The sequence below is a fragment of the Gavialis gangeticus genome, unplaced genomic scaffold, assembly GCF_001723915.1.
Source record: "Gavialis gangeticus isolate Ggan-Ray unplaced genomic scaffold, GavGan_comp1, whole genome shotgun sequence".
In the NCBI taxonomy this organism is placed as follows: Eukaryota; Metazoa; Chordata; order Crocodylia; family Gavialidae; genus Gavialis; species Gavialis gangeticus.
This window is the reverse complement of record NW_017729002.1, coordinates 20,828,797-20,844,896: the sequence shown is the minus strand read 5'-3', so window position 1 is coordinate 20,844,896 and position 16,100 is coordinate 20,828,797. Positions and strand designations below refer to the sequence as shown.

General features: G+C 41.3%; 1 protein-coding gene across 6 annotated transcripts in view; it reads left to right on the top strand.

Moving 5' to 3' along the window:
* CRAMP1 (cramped chromatin regulator homolog 1) overlaps positions 1-16,100 on the top strand; it is a 77,536-nt gene that overhangs the window by 16,912 nt on the left and 44,524 nt on the right. For 5 of the 6 annotated variants that reach the window (XM_019507628.1, XM_019507626.1, XM_019507625.1 and 2 more), the window contains 4 exons: positions 377-570; positions 2,993-3,146; positions 6,204-6,287; positions 8,570-8,618. In XM_019507628.1, the coding sequence (XP_019363173.1) occupies positions 377-570; positions 2,993-3,146; positions 6,204-6,287; positions 8,570-8,618 (481 nt within the window). Of the gene's footprint in view, positions 1-376; positions 571-2,992; positions 3,147-5,269; positions 5,334-6,203; positions 6,288-8,569; positions 8,619-16,100 lie in introns of those variants that run through there. The other variant, XM_019507629.1, reaches the window with a different exon arrangement.

Sequence of the window (16,100 nt, the reverse complement as noted above, 5' to 3'; positions counted from 1 at the left end):
GTATATACAAAATAAAAACATGCCATTTCGAATGCCTTGCACAATATTGTAAATAGGTTAGTTTGGAATGTTTTTGTTATGCTACTTAAAACGAATCATGAATAAGAATAATGAACCATGAATAATAATTCTTGCTGTATTTTATCTTCCTCGTCCTTTCCTTTATTATACAGGCAACCCTCACCATTTGCAGGGGATACGTTTTCATATCCCCTGCGAATGGTGAAATCTGCAAATCCTACTTCTTCATATAACCATAACTCATAATCTGCTTTGTGTTTCTTGTGAAATTCTTGGGAAAATTTTATATTGGAAACTTTCTTCTCAGGTGTTTTCTTTATATATGATGGTTTTTGTCTTCACTTACTTTCCACAGGAGCAGATAATGTGGGGACTTCATCTGGTAGTACATCAGGAATTCCTCCCAGCACTCCTGCTGGGAGTTCCAAGGCAGCAGCAAGGAATCTGGGCTCCTCAGCTGGAGAGAAGGAAGAAGGAAAGAAGGTCAGACGTCAGTGGGAATCATGGAGTACAGAGGACAAGAATACCTTCTTTGAGGGACTATATGAGGTATGCGTAGAAGAGGAATGGTAAGAGTAGTGCACCTTAGAGCTTATGTTTGATTGGCTTGGTTTAATGTTTAAATAAAGTCTAGATTGGGATTTTTTTTAAAGGATTATGTTTTAGGTTAAGTTTACATGTTGCAGTTACCAGGGGTGCACCGATAGAGATTTTGGGAGCCGATACCAATAGCTGGTATTTAAGGTGGCATGTCAACCAATACTGATCTGATACAGCTGCCTCCAGGGGGTAAGTCCGGTATGGTGGAAGGGGAGGGAAGAGGTGGGGGGTGGGGTGCAGATCAACGTCCCTGGCAGTGAGGGAGGGGGCAGGTTGTGCCGGGGCAGGGGGCCACAGGATGGAGGCACAGCTTGTGGGGTGGGGGCAGCTCCCACCGCTGCTTTCACGCCGGGGGTGGGGGCAGATCTACATGGCATAGAATGAGCTGCAGCTGTGGGGTGGAGCCAGAGCCAGTGCTGCGCAGGGCTTTTCTTGCTGGGTGGTAGCAGGCTCCAGCGGTGGTGGGAGGGAGGCTGCAGCCACCCCAAATTTTGCTGCAGCTCTGCTCCCAGTGCTGTGCTGCTGCCTGGTGCAGCCCTGGCTTTTCCCAGCATTTGAGTGGAGGAGGGGCATTCAGCCAGGGTTGCGCCAGGCAGCGGCACGTGGCTTAGAGTGGAGCTGTGGTGAAATTTGGGGTGGTTGCAGCCTCCTTACAGTACTGCTGGAGCCTGCTCCAAGCCCAGTGTCCACCAAGAAAAGCCCTGCACAGCACCAGCTCCAGCCCGTAGTTCCTGTCTGCCCCATGCCATGCAGATCTGGGGGCACATGCCTCCCTGCCTCACCTTCCCAGGGTGCAAGCAGCGTGGGAACCATCCCCACTCCATGAGCCACAGCTCCATCCTGCACCCTCTCCACCCGCTTTGGGCAGTGCTTGCCCCTTCCCTCCCCCCTCCCCTTCCAACTTAGGCAGCTCTCCACACTGCTGGCTCTGCTGTGTGCTGTGATGCGGCTGTGCGCACCATGGGGTTTATCAGCCTCATAGGGCTGATATCTGATATAGACAATTTTCCTCATATCAGTACCGAACTGATATCAGATCAATTGTATCCGTGTACCTCTAGCAGTTACAGTTAAATATGCATGTGCAGAATTGTTATAAGGATAAGAAGTGAAAAAGTGAGCTTTGGCAAAGCCTTGTGCACCTTGTGTCTTGGTCTCTTGGAATCTCAGTTGGGTGATGCCAGGTCAGTACAGTAAAATCTATGTTTACTGGCATTCTGCTAACTGGAACACTGTATTAACCAGAATTTCCAGCTGGACATGGCGGGTGGGGGAGCTTGCATACGCTGCCACCCACCACCCTGCCATTGTTGCTGTGCCCGCGCCCCTTCCCACCTTGCTTCACAAGGGTTTTCAAAAAGGTTGAAAACCCCTGCCTTAGGTAACTGGAATTTTTAGGTAACCGGCACCCTCCATTCCCCACTCATAGATAACAGAGCTTTTACTGTACTTTGATGGGAGAAATGAGGAAAAAAACCTATATTTAGATCCTTTATTTTAGTCCCTTTGGTAATGCATGCAATACATTTTTCAAATGGGTATAAACAGAGTATTATGACCAAATGAATATTTTAATGTTCATTTTTTTTATAGTCTAAAGCTGTGGTTCTCAACTTTTTTAGACTTGAGGTACTTGTTGGACTCAGGGCACCCCTTGAAAGATGCCAGTTCTTCATTTTCACTCTCTCTTTTTTGACTACAGAAAAATAATAGAGCAATTATTCTTCAAAGAACTTGTCACAGCAGGGCAGAATGGTTTAACACTATAAATTCCTATTTGAAATCTGTGTTTAGCTTGTGAATCATATTCACACACCTAACATCACTAACATTGTGTGACATCCCACATCACCCCTAAAAAGATCTCAAAGCACCCCAGGGTGTCCTGGCACCCTTGTTAAGAATCACTGCTCTATGCAATCTGAGAGGTCTTTTGGTACCATAATAATAAATGTTCATTAACCCAAAATATCTTAAAGGAATATAAAAAGGAGTAGGGAATTGTCTTAACCTACATGGAGACTAACTAAGCTTCTCATTCAATAGCTGTTTTAATCCAAATGTTGATTTCCTTTTCTCCTGCTGAGATGAGAATGGTTCATAAATGTATTAAAGACTGGTTCAGTAAGTGCAGTTAGAGTAAATGCAGTTCAGCTGAAGTTGAACTAAGTTAGGCTTATTCACACGAGGTTTGAATGTGGCCTGTTTCCTGGACCTTTTCTTCAAACTCTTTGCCAATGTTGATTTGGTTCTTCTGTGGGCCAGCCCAGGAAGAGCATAGTCTTTATCTGAAATACTCTTAAGAATTTTCTTTTTCGATCTCCTGCACTCTTTTGCTTTTCATTTGATTTTGAATCTTGTATTTTTCAAGCATGGGAAGGACTTTGAAGCTATTCAGAACAACATTGCGCTGAAGTACAAGAAAAAAGGCAAACCAGCAAGTATGGTGAAGAACAAAGAGCAAGTCCGGCACTTTTATTATCGTACCTGGCACAAGATTTCCAAATACATTGACTTCGATAATGGTGAGTGTGCAATGGAAAGGCCTCCATGGACATCTCAGTGTTCAGGAAGGGTATTCTCCAGTGGGGGAGAGAGCCATGAGAATTAATTCTATGGGATAATAGAAATAGTGACTTGGAAGATAACTCTGAATACTTTGTAGTATCCTTAGCATGGCCAAATTGGCTTGCTTAGTTTTAAAACTAGCTATTGGAAAATATTTTATGATAAAATGGGCCATTCCTCCATTACTTGTTCTCTCACACTACCATAGGTCAATAATTGTGTGGATTAAATAGATATATTTTGTAACAAGCCTTAGGCACTACTTTGGTGTTTGAAGGGCAGGCAGCTAAGAGCATTGTAGCCAGTTGCAACTTTCCTGAAAAAATACAGCTGAGCCCTGGCTGTCCTAGCTTCTTGGGCCTGCTGTATTCCAGGTGAAATCCAGTAAGGAGGAAATGGTTTGGCAGACGAAGAAATGGCTGGAATGTTGAATTTTCGCTGCACTCTTCTACTCAATACACATGAAACTGTTTCAGTGATTTAGCAACTTGTTTAGTGCTTTTTATTCACTGTTGTTTCTCTCCTGATCAAATAAAAATGAAGAAATTGTAGCTGTGCATGTAGCATGGCAGTTCATAAAAGTAATGGTAAAAAGGATTTTTTTTCTTTGTTTGGATTAATTTGAACAGTATACTTTAAGTGAAGATGAAACTGGACTTCCAACCATTTGCAAGTAGCTTTATCTAGATCAGTGGTTCTCTGCCTTTTTAGACTCAAGGCACCCCTCTGTATCCTGAATTTAATGGCACCCCATTTCACAATCAAATGTTTTTTACAGTGTGTACCTCATACCCTGTGTCACCATTAAAAAGTGTTCACAGGGTAGAAGGGGCACCCTTGAGAGCATGTCAAGGAGTTGTGCATAATGCTTCATGCTAGCAGGGGCTGCTTGGTGGGGCAGATTTGGGGGCTTAAAGGTGCATTATTAGATCCCTGAAGGAAACGGCTGTCTCTGAAGGAGGCAGAAGGGGGTGAAAGTGGCTGCCAGAGGCATGGAGGTTGGTACCAGGTGAGGGTGGCATCTTTCTTCTGTCTGCCTCCTCCCTTCCTCCAGTTGGTACCTGAGGGGGCAGGTGCCCCCCACCACTGCAGCTGCTTGTCCAGGGGCTTGCATGCTGGCAGCTAGAGCTACCTGCCCCTGTGGCTTCTACAAGTTCTGGGAGCACAGGAGGAGCCAGGAGAGTAAGATGGGCTGAAAAGCATGGCCCCACAGTCCCATGTCAGCCTGCCTGCCTGCTGCAGAGCACACCGCTTGGAGGGTCGAGGGAGAGTCAGTGCAAGGGTTAGGATCGTGAGGGAGATAGGAGCCAGAGCAGCCAGGGGTGCCACATGTTTGTAGGATGCTGGGGTGGGCTCAGGGTGCCCAGCAGGTGGAGGAGGAGTTAGCACTTACCTTTTCATGCAGGGACCAAGCACTGTGGCACCCTTAAAGGGATCTTGTGGCACCTCCTGAGAATTACTGGTGAAGAGATGGACATAGAGACTTCTAGTACAGTTCCTAGACATCTTTAAACAGTCAAAATCAATTGGGAGTGCACCTGTGTTGGAAATCAAATGGCAAATATGGTTCACTGTACTCTTTCCATCTTGCCGATCTTTCATTCTACTTTAATACCAATTATTACAGCTGGCTGTTTGTATTTAAGAGAAACAGTATTTAACTATCTTTAACTTCTGTTAAAGTCCTCAGAATAAGTTCATCCAGACATCATCTACTGTTTAAAAAAAAAAATCTACTTGTCCAAGGGGAACTTAAGGCATTCAGTGCTGATGACCAGTTGCCACAAGAGTTATGTAGTATGTATTGCAACACACTTCTGGGAAAACCAGATGTATGGTAATGTTCCTATAATAAAACGTCTTCTAAAACATGGTTTTGTCCATCCTTAAGATTGGGGTTTTAAGAGAGGACATCTTTGTAAACCACATTTTAGTAAAGATGAAATCTTTTGAGTGCTTTCCTAATACACTGGAGTTGGTGACTATTTGTTTGGCACTTTGAGATCAGATACCTTTTTTTAAATATTAAAAAAAACCAAAACACCGCAAATCCAATATTGGAAGAAACCTGTCTCCACAGGACTTCAGAAGTCCTGCCAAGGAGCATCTTCTGTTGTGGGCTGGATAAGCAGAAATGAATGAAGGTAAACATTTTATATACAAATCTATAAGGTGTGAAAACTCTGGTTGCCAGTGTAGAGGCTTAAGAACCTGTGTAACGTTCTGGTTAACATTAGCACTGATGAGGTTGTATATGAATTTTGAACTTTTTGGTAACCTTTAGGTCAAGGAGAATTGCAGTTGTCGACAGTCAGTTGTCTTTCTTGAACTGATAAGTATGCCACAAGGATTTCTCTTGTGTGTCTTGGATATTGGACATAATACACATAATGATGCTTACATTAATATATGGTGATGATGGGAAAAGAAAACCCCAGAAACTTACTGGTGAATATGTTGTTATACATTTAGAATACAGAACTTTATAAACATTTCAAGCTGTGCTAATGCCTCCTGGAAAAGTGAAATCTATGTCTATGTATACATAAAATCAAAGAGAGGTTTATGTTATGCTTTGAATTTTCTAGGGGGCATCGATGAGTGTTGAAACTTAATTAGATTTTTGTTGTTATATCATAGTTCCATCATCACTTAATTCTTGTTTTATTATGGCTAGTTTATATACAGCTGACTTACTTCTGTTTTCCCTGTTTAAAATCCAGGTTTTTTTAAATTATGGGAAAGCCACTTGAGATTTTAACTCTGCATAAAAATGCTACATTTCCAAGATATAAAGTCACAACTATGAAATGTGTGCACTCCTCTGCTTATAGCATTACTGTGAAATCAGACTTGGTGCTATTTGCAGTGGGATCTTCACATAGCCATTAAATCTATGTGGATTTTTGTCCTGTACACTGAGAGAGTTTTTGGTGAAAGTTCCTTGGTCTACTGGTGTTATCTACGCATATATTTTCTCATAGCTCACCTGACAGCTGTTTTGTTTTTTGCAGTGTTTTCTCAAGGGCTGAAAAAATCCTCCCTGGAGCTTTATGGATTAATCTGCTATGGAGAGCTAAGGAAAAAGATTGGGGGATGTGAGTATGAATTCCCACTAGTAATGGAAATTTGTTTTTATGCTGTAGAATCAAGAAGTTGTACCCTTGGGGATGGGCATGGCTTGGACTGTTCTGCTCTAATGGTTTTCAAAATGTGTGTCCATTTGTATTCCACTACAGTTCTCTATGGCATTTTTTTTTCTTTTTCTTTGGTGGAGGGTGGGAATTCTTAATTCTGTTCTGTAAGAATATTTTTAGTCAGGCACATGAGATTTCCCTTTTCCTTTAGTATAGTCTTTGTAGATTTCTTTATGCAAATAATGCAAGAAATAGAAAACACAGATCTGGGTGGTGGTTATTTATTTACTTAAAATAAAGTACCTATACCTTTGCAGGTGAAATGTATGTAATTTAGATGCTTGTACCTGAGTATTCTTGAAAAATCAGGTAATTAACTATGATTTTCCAGATAAGAATAATTGCAGGAGCAAATTGTGTAATTTACAATGTTTAGGATAATGCATTTCTCCAGATCAGGCCTTAAATTTTTATTTAACAATATTCAAAATGAATAAACATTAACAGTCTTGATCAGCAATAACAGTTTTAACAGTTCAGTAACACAGTGTCTGAAGAACTCAGATTCTTCAACCCTGTCAACACCATAGCATATCTTATGTGTTGCTTTCAGTCTGGTCCCATGTTTTTGATAACGTGAAGGGTCCAAGGTTGGCGTAGCATCTACATGTGTGGCTTTGGTATTATGTTGGTGTTTATTTCCTTTAAAGACTGCTTTGCTTTTAAAATTACAAAATGAAAAGGCATAAGGGATGGATGGCTTGAAATCCTAACTGGATAATGATGTACCAGGGGATTTCTTACTGCATTTTGTTCACACTGGGGTTTTTATTGTATTATCTCATGAATTGGATGTTGATGTTGATGTTGTGCCCATTAACTTTATTTTGTTTGCTTAAAAGTTCTTGAGTAGGCTAAGCCATCTTGAGGAAACTATTTTTGTTGTTTGTTTCTGGACAGAGGCGCAGAAGCAAGACAGATTATATCATCAATAGAAAAATGCTAGTAGTGTTTCTTTCTCTCCTTCACGACTTGTCTGTGAATGATTGAGAGCATCAGCTGAACCCTCGTTGGTATGACTGGAAATAGGATTTCTCCCAGTCATCCTGAAAGGACCTCCACGTTGTGCTTCAGCCATATTAAATAATAACTTTGGCACCACATTGGTGTCCATAGTCCTCTTGAAAATTCTGTTCCTTTTTGTTAGTCTCCCCTTCTGACATGAGCGGTAACCCCTCTTACTCAGGCTCTGTGACAAATGTACTGTGCTGCTTCTTGGAATCCACTTCTTTGCCTTTCTGGTGGAACCCAAGAAGTCTTTACTACTAGAAATTGCCAGTGAATGTTATGCAGAACTATGAAGACATAAAAGCTTGTTGGGAATGACTTTCACCTTTAATGGGAAAAGGACAATTCCTGTAGAAGCAAAATCAGTTTTTACTACACAGAGGATAGATCACATTACCTTTAATGGAAATTTCAAAATATGTATTGCAACAATGTTGATGTAACTTTCTTTTTCCTTTTTTTTTTTCTACCACATCCAAACATATATGAGGGTTTGAGGCTTCTCCATAATGCTATGCTGCCCTAGCAACAGATATTGAGCATGAAGATCAGAAAGTTTTACTGCTAATTGCAGTGTCAGATTTGCAAAACACTGCAATGTCTTTGCAGTGCAGATGAACTTTGATCTTTTAAATCTACAAATGAAATATAATTAACAGCAGGATGTGCATGAACCCTACATACTGTACTAGAAGTGAATGTCCTGTCCAGGTTTGTCTAAGTAGCACATTTTCTGGACGTTTCTGTTGTAGCCCAGGCATAGGCATAAGCATCTCTGTCTCACAAGACAATAGATTTGCACCAAGTGAGGCATCAATTCATTAAACATCTGAGTGTGGTTGTAGAGCTCTTGAGTGACAGTCTTCCACATTTAACGCGCATGAAGTTCATGTCTAACAGTCTTGAATGTGGTATGGAATTCTTCCTAAAGTTTCCTTTTTCTTCTGTATGTTGGGCTCTTTCTTTTCAAAAGCTTTTATTCCATGCTTAATAGGCTGTTTCCAAGTGCTTTGATATTCAGGTATTATTATACTAAAATGTATCTTTTCATTAGAATAAATAGCATGCATATCAATATACCATAATATTGAAAAGCATACAGACAAAATTATTACTTGTGTCCTGCATTATTTAATTCTTAATATCTTATGTTTGTTTTTCCTTTTCACTTAAAGGTATGGATGATAAAAATGCAGCTAAACTCAATGAGCTCATCCAAGTTGGGTAAGTCAGAATTTTTCCCAACACTGATTGCCAAACTAATAGCCCATAGCTTGGAGCATTTACTGTGTAAAAGCTACAGTTTGATTTAACACACTGAACAAATAATCTTGTTCCAGGTTTTTTTCCCCCTCTGAGAGGCAAATTAATTGAAATAGGGAACACATGATGAGTGAAATTTAAGAGATTCCTGGTAATGCAAATGCTTTGTAGAAGATGTGGCCTAAATTGAATTGAACCTACAGAGTATAAAGATCTATAGTCTTAGTATGCACTTTTCTCTCGCAACTCCTGCTTGCTGTTCTCTCCAATTGTGACATCTTGCCCAGAGTACTATGGCTTTAGCCCTCTACACGGCTCTTCCAACATTCCCACAGCTTCGGTCCCACAGCTTCGGTCCTGCAAACAGTTACACAGGTACTTGGCTGTCAGCATGAATAATTTCCTTGACTTCATAAGGATTTACAGGATTAGTGTGTCAGTTCTCACCTGCACTCTCCTCTGGGTTATAAAAGCAGTGAGAAATATTCCTGTTATAAATGAGGCAGTGCATGAAATATTTACAAATATATAAATCCCTAAAAGACAACATTTTAGTGCTAGCAACACCCCTAATTCTCACTTTCTGAATGGTGAAAATGAACTTTGCAACCATTTTGCAATGCAGGCAAACCAGACATTTTGCTTTAATTTTAACATAATATATTCTCCCTGTTCAGTGGGGTACTGTACAGTATCTTTGCAATGTTAGCAGTTATGTTGCAAATCTTAACTAATATTCTGCAGAATAGCCTGCAGGTTGTTCTGTTAACTGGAAAATTGGCTGTGGGGACAGGGGAAGGGAGGTATGGAATGGGACTAGAACCTTTTAGTAATCTTTTTAAATCGGCTATAAATTTATAGGGGTGCTTTAAGTTTCATTTGTTATACCAATGCTTAGGTTCGTATGTATGCCAGTGGAGAAATAAGTAGGTCTTCATCTTTTAAGCATTTCTAAAATGTTCATTACTTTTACCACCTAGATGCTAGAATAGATTCATACTTGCATACATTGCACTGGGGCCCTGTTGTAAAGTCAATGCCATCATGTAGGCTAGGCAACGTTTGACAAGACCAAAATCATTTTTAGTTAATGTCATCCTAGTCCTGCAGTGCAATATTGACAGGCTCAGGGGTTTTCCCATCAGCATCACTTTGCAGGATTTGAGGGCTTAACTGATTTGTTCAAACCAAAGGTTGACAGTCTAGGAAAATCTTGGATAGTAATTCTGTCAAGATTTTCTCTTGTAACTTAGTATTCAGCAACATGTATCCTTGCACTTAACATTAACACTCAGTCTTTTACTATGACCTGCAGTGCATGTAGATTTTTAATTTTTCACACACACACACACGACCAAAACCTTCCGTCTCCTGCTCACCAGCTGCTAAAATTTCCCCCTACTGTGTTACAAATTAATAATCATAATCTTATTTTCTGGCATTCTCTTCTCTGCCCCAGTCCCTAATGATTATTAACTATATGTCATATAGAAAAAATGTTCTTGTAATTCTCGTGTGCGTTATGCAAGTACTTCCTTTGATAAGTTGGAGTACTTTTGAGTAGCCACCCAGCAAGTTAGGGGCAGAGCTGGATCTAGAGTCTGAAGGGTCCTGGATTTTTGTCCTGGCCGTTCTCTGTTAACACCTTGGTTTACCCCAGGCTTTCTATAAGATTCCTTCTTATGGTTTTTCAAAATTGAATGTCCATATATGGGAGTCAATCTTCACAGCCAAGATGAAGACCCAGGCCACAAACATCAAGTTTTGATTGGAAAATTAACCCTGTAACTACATCAAGCAGTAAGAATTGTTTTCGGCCAAATGGCACACTTCACTTAAGTTGGTAACTCAGCTTAGGAGTCTTGCAGCTTTTCTGTACTCATCTTAGAAATACCAGAAATATTTAGAATTGAGCAATTATACGGCTTTTAGTTAACTTCTGACTGCAGCCTGAATCAGCAGGGGTCCATAAAATAGGTCAAAACATAGGTGCATATCAACCCTAGGGGAACACCGGAATTGTGTGCTGAAGTAGTTCAACCCAGTGGTCCATTGAGTTTGATATCTTCCTCACAGCCCTAACTACATCAGCTGTTTTAGAGACAGCTGGCAGAATCAATATTCTGGGTGTATTGTTAATAACTGTTGGAATTTGTAGTATCTTTCTACTCTACTCAGACTTCCTTTTTTTTATCCATTCACATAGCACAGACATTGCGTCTCTGGATAATGTAAAGATGTGTCGACATGAAATAAGAGGTTTGTGTAACAGCTTGTACCAGAATTGTTAAATCTGGTATATTTAAGCCCATTCCTTAGGCTTTGTTAAATGAAATGGTTATAAAGCCCAAACTCTGTACAACTGGTTTTACAAACTTTTAAAATGTAAAAGAAAAGGTATTTTGTGGAGGGAGACTAACTCACGGTCAGATTGTTACAGACTAGGACTTTTTGCCTTCCTCTGGGTTGGGGTCCTGACCCTCCGCCTTGAATCTCTCAAGCATATTTTAACCAGCCTTGCAGCAGCAGAACACTGTTCACTGTTGTCTCCCTGCTTTCTGTGACCGGTGGGGTGCTATGCCTTTTAGTTGTGCAACAGGGTTGATTGTGCAGTTTTAGTAATAGGTTAGACAAGGATTTGTGTCGGATGGTTTGGATAGGTATGATCCTGCTTGAGGCAGGGGGCTAAACCAGATGGCCTCAGGAGGTCCCTTCCAACCATACTTTTCTATGATTTTTCGCTGTTTGCAGACATTAAAAAACCAAATACCACACTTTACCACAAGAAGTCGTGCATTACTCCAACCCAGCTTTTCAACATCTGTGAAGATTGAGCGTTTCAGGCTTTTTGGCACTTTTAGCTAAAGTTGAATCAATCAGATATTAGAAGTGCTAAAAAAAAGCACCACTAAAGCACCTGATCTTTACAGATGTCAAGCAATCCAGATTGAAGTAGCGCGCTGTCTCTTCTGGATATATGTGGGGCTCAGTGCAGGAAAGCACCAAGTTTTAAATTAAAGTGTCTTTTTTTCCCTAGCATCTGCAAGCACCCATAGTGGCTTAAAACTTGGCTGACTGTGTTTATAAACCCACCATTGTAATCTTGTGCTGGCTTTTCAGAACCAGAAAGAGAAACTGAATGTTCTGTTAGGGAGATGTTCTACTGTTTTGAGTGCTACCCTAATGTGCAGGAGGCCTGGTTTCAAATACCTTTTGTGCCATTGGCTTTCTGTGTTACTTTGAAGAAGTCACTCTCTCTTTATCAGTTCCCCTAAAATAGTGTTGAGAGGATAAGTATGTTAGAAACTAGAAAGTCCTTTAGTTACTACAGTAATAGTAGCTGGTGAGTACATGAATGTATGCTCATTGAATATACAGGAAAAATGTAAAACAAACTAAGCACCTTAAATAGTGAAATGTTAAAACATCTGTTTCAAATACAAATCAGATCATTTGAATAATTTGAGAAACTGCTAATAGCACAGGTAAGCTTTGTTTGTTTTTTGTGTTCGTGTCTGTACTACTCATGCCTCTGCATAGGTATGATTTCATAGATTTCAGAGATTTTTAGGGTCGGAAGAGACCTTAGTAGACCATCAAGTCCAGCCCCCTGCCCTGGCAGGAAAGAGCGCTGGGGTCAGATGGCCCCAGCTAGGTGCATGTCTAGTCTTCTTTTAAAGACCTCCAAGGTAGGGGAGAGCATTACCTCCCTTGGAAGCCCATTCCAGATTTTGGCAACCCTCACCATAAAGAATCACTTCCTAATGTCTAATCTAAATCTGCTGTCCATCAGTTTATGGGCATTGTCATAGGCAACACATGCCTCCTGAGGCTGGAGGGGCATGGCAGTAGCAAGCAGGGACGGCCCACAGGCAGCCACAGCTGTGTCAGCGGAGCGGGTCCCCTGCAGCCAGTCGTCAACCAGGGGTCCCCCCAGGGCCAGACACTGAGCCCAGAAGTGTCAGAGGTACTTCTCGTAGGTGGGGCTACCACCAGCACTCTGCCTGCCCATCGGCTAAGCCGAGAGTGCTTGCTCTTGGGATGCATGTACACTCCCTGTGCGTTGCCTATGGCCATTGTTCCTAGTAACCCCAAGGGGCACCCTGGCAAACAGTGTACCCTATTGCTTGCTGCTGCCCCCCCCCCCATGAACTTGTAGACGGCCACAAGATCCCCTCTCAGCCTTCTTTTGCTGAGGCTGAAGAGATTTAGGTCCCTCAATCTCTCCTTGTAGGATCTTGCCTGTAGACCCTTAACCATATGAGTAGCCCTCCTCTGAACCCTCTCAAGGTTATCCCTCTTGACATTTGGTGCCTAGAACTGGGTGCAGTACTCCAGCTGCAGTCTTACCAATGCTGCATAGAGGGTCCTTAGACCTGTTCAAGATGCACCTTCCAATGCATGAAAGAGCATGGTTGGCTTTGTTTATCTCTTCATTTAGATTTGTTAGAATGAGAATGATTTGGCATAGTGCAAAGTTTCATTTTTCTTGATTTCCATGTACTTAGCATGCTGTGGCATTGGGATCTGTATATTCAAACATTTGCGTTTGATGACCAACAAGCAAGCTCTCAGCACAAAAAACAAATTGAAGTCTATACTGAAGAAAGTCCCAGATGTCCTGGGCTCTGTTTGTTGTGAATATGAAGAATTCTTAACCATGTTTTGTTAAGTATTAGGTTTTGAAACATTTGCTATTTTCTTAGGTTTAGAAATATCCAGAATATTGTTAACAGAAATAAAGAGTTAAACAGGAAACAGGTATTTTAAGCTATAACTACTTTTATAATAAGCCTTTTTTTTATATTACTCTTTTCAAGTGTGTTAAATTTATAAAACTATTCCTCCCCCATCCATGCTGTGCCGTATGTTTCCATTAAAGCTGCCATCTTCAACTGCATTTAATTTTAGGCCAGTTCCAAGTTGAAATAACTCATTAGACTCCTTTCCTAGATTATTTTAAACACATCATACTTTATCCAAAAAGGAGTAAGAGGAAACTTTCTTAGATATTCTAGAAGGATGCCTTGTGGGATATCCTTTCTTTCATATGAAGGATTTTAGGGAAGTGTGAAGAGTATTTCATGACAACAACACTCCAAAATGTTCTTGTTTTCTAGTATGCAGGGCCAGAGATGGTGAATTTCTCTGTGAATTCATTAATGTATTTTGCTGTTTTGCTCACATCCTTTCTAACCGCAAAATTATTTGCTTGCTCTAGGTAATACTTTGGCTCTAGGGACCATATTGCGATTGCTCACTTCTAAACTGAGTTGTTCCACATAATAGAGTAACCTAATATTTAGAGCTTCAGCTTTAAGGTTGCCAGCTATTTTGTCTATTTTCTTATCTCTTCCAGTTTGTATTTCTGTTCTTTGTCTCTGCACCTTTTTATAGAGACTGAACTAGAGATTGAAATGTAACTAAAATAACACAATGCTTCTGTCTTTTTGTACTTAAATTAATGGGTTCAGTGCTAGTGTGCTGTTTCTTTAAGTTCCTGCTGGTAGTTATCCACTGCCCAAGGTGCATCCTGGCAGGTGGTAAACAAACTCATCAGGAAACATGGCAGGTACCCAACTACATGTGGCAGACACGACTTCTACCAACACTTAGCAGGTAGCATGGTCAAAATTCATAATGCAATAAAAAGTACAAAAAATGGATCAGTTGTTTGGATCAGTTACCTAAGAGATTAATAAATTGGCAAAACATTGTTAAATGTTTTAAACTGCTAGAGAATAGGAAATGAAAAATGAAGAAATAGTTTCCTGCTGAAGGTTTCTAGAAGTTCTATTTCCATGATAAATATAAAAGTACAACATTAGAATTTACTAGCTTCCTAACTTATTGCGGGGAAGGGATGGTAGAACTCCAGTGATCTGTTTATACTTATTGATACATTTTTACAACCCTAGGCTCAGTTCTTCTCTTGGCATTATTATTAAGCTATGTACCCTAAACAGGGTGCATCTACACATGCAGTTAATGCAAAGCAGTAAACTCTGGAGCAGTTCCAGCTGGAGTAAACTACTCCCAGGCACAGTGTCTACATGTGTGCCTAGGACAGCAATTCGAGCTGGAGCGGAGCAGGCCGCTGGCTCTCTGGGCTGACCAGGCACAATTTACATCCCTAGTCGGTGTCTACACATGTTTCAGTGCAGTTAATTACCCTGCCATAAGATAGTACTGTCCCAACATTACTATCTTATGTCAGAATTAATTAGTTTGCTGCACCTTAATACTGGTGCATGTGTAGACAGTGATACTTTGTGGAGCTAATTAGTCCTGTGCAGTAAAATGCACGTGTAAATGTGCACACAGATCTTATGTGAAGCACCTTAGCTGGACAAAGATCAGGTACTTAAACGGAGCTGATAGTTTACGCAATGCAGGGATACTGTATCAATATTTTGATATCACCTGACATCATGTTACGGATGTAATTAGTTGACATTGATTTCATACGATGCCAGCACCAGTAGTTTCATAGTTTCTAGGGTCAGAAGGGACCTGAGCAGATCATCTAGTCTGACCCCCTGCCATGGCAGGAAAGAGTACTGGCGTCAAACGACCCCAGTAAGGTGGTCATCCAGCCTCCTCTTAAAAACCCCCAGGGTGGGAGCCTGCACCACCTCACTTGGAAGCTGGTTCCAGACCCTAGCCGCCCTGACTGTGAAGTAGCGCCTCCTGATGTCCAACTTAAACCTTCCCTCCGCCAGCTTGTGACCATTGTTCCTGGTCACTCCTTGCGGCGCTCGGGGGAACAGGGACTCCCCCAGCGCCTGCTGATCCCCCCTAACCAGTTTATAACAGGCCACAAGATCCCCCCTCAGCCTTCTCTTTTGAAGGCTGAACAGGTTCAGGTCCCGCAACCTTTCCTCATAGGACCTACCCTGCTGTCCCTTGATCATACGAGTGGCCCTCCTCTGGACCCTCTCGATGCTGTCCACATCCCTCTTAAAGTGCGGCGCCCAGAACTGGACGCAGTACTCCAGCTGCGGCCTGACCAGTAGTAGTGTCAACAGGACTCTTTAATTTGTAAGCACATGAGACAGTGCATTTTAAGTTTTGGACATTCAGACAGAGGCTTGTTGAGGTATCTTTTTGTCTAGTATGGCTGTGGATCCAGTGTTATTGCTGCAGTTTAGAGGCTTTAGAGTACATAACTTGAATCATTGAGAGAGACTGCTTTTGCGTATTTAGGTAGCAGAGACTACAAGGACATTTGTAGGCGTTCTAATGAAACCAGACAACCTTGCAAGCTGTGGAAAGTGCTTGTAGTTACTATTTTGGGGAAAGGAGAAACAATAATAAATAATGACTAGAGAAATTTAATACTTACCAAGTGGTTGACAGCAGGCCTACTTACTTCTTCCAGCTCTTTAGAGCCATGCTGTCTGATGGGCCTAGAGTAGAATCTTTGGTGCCTTTAGCCTTCAC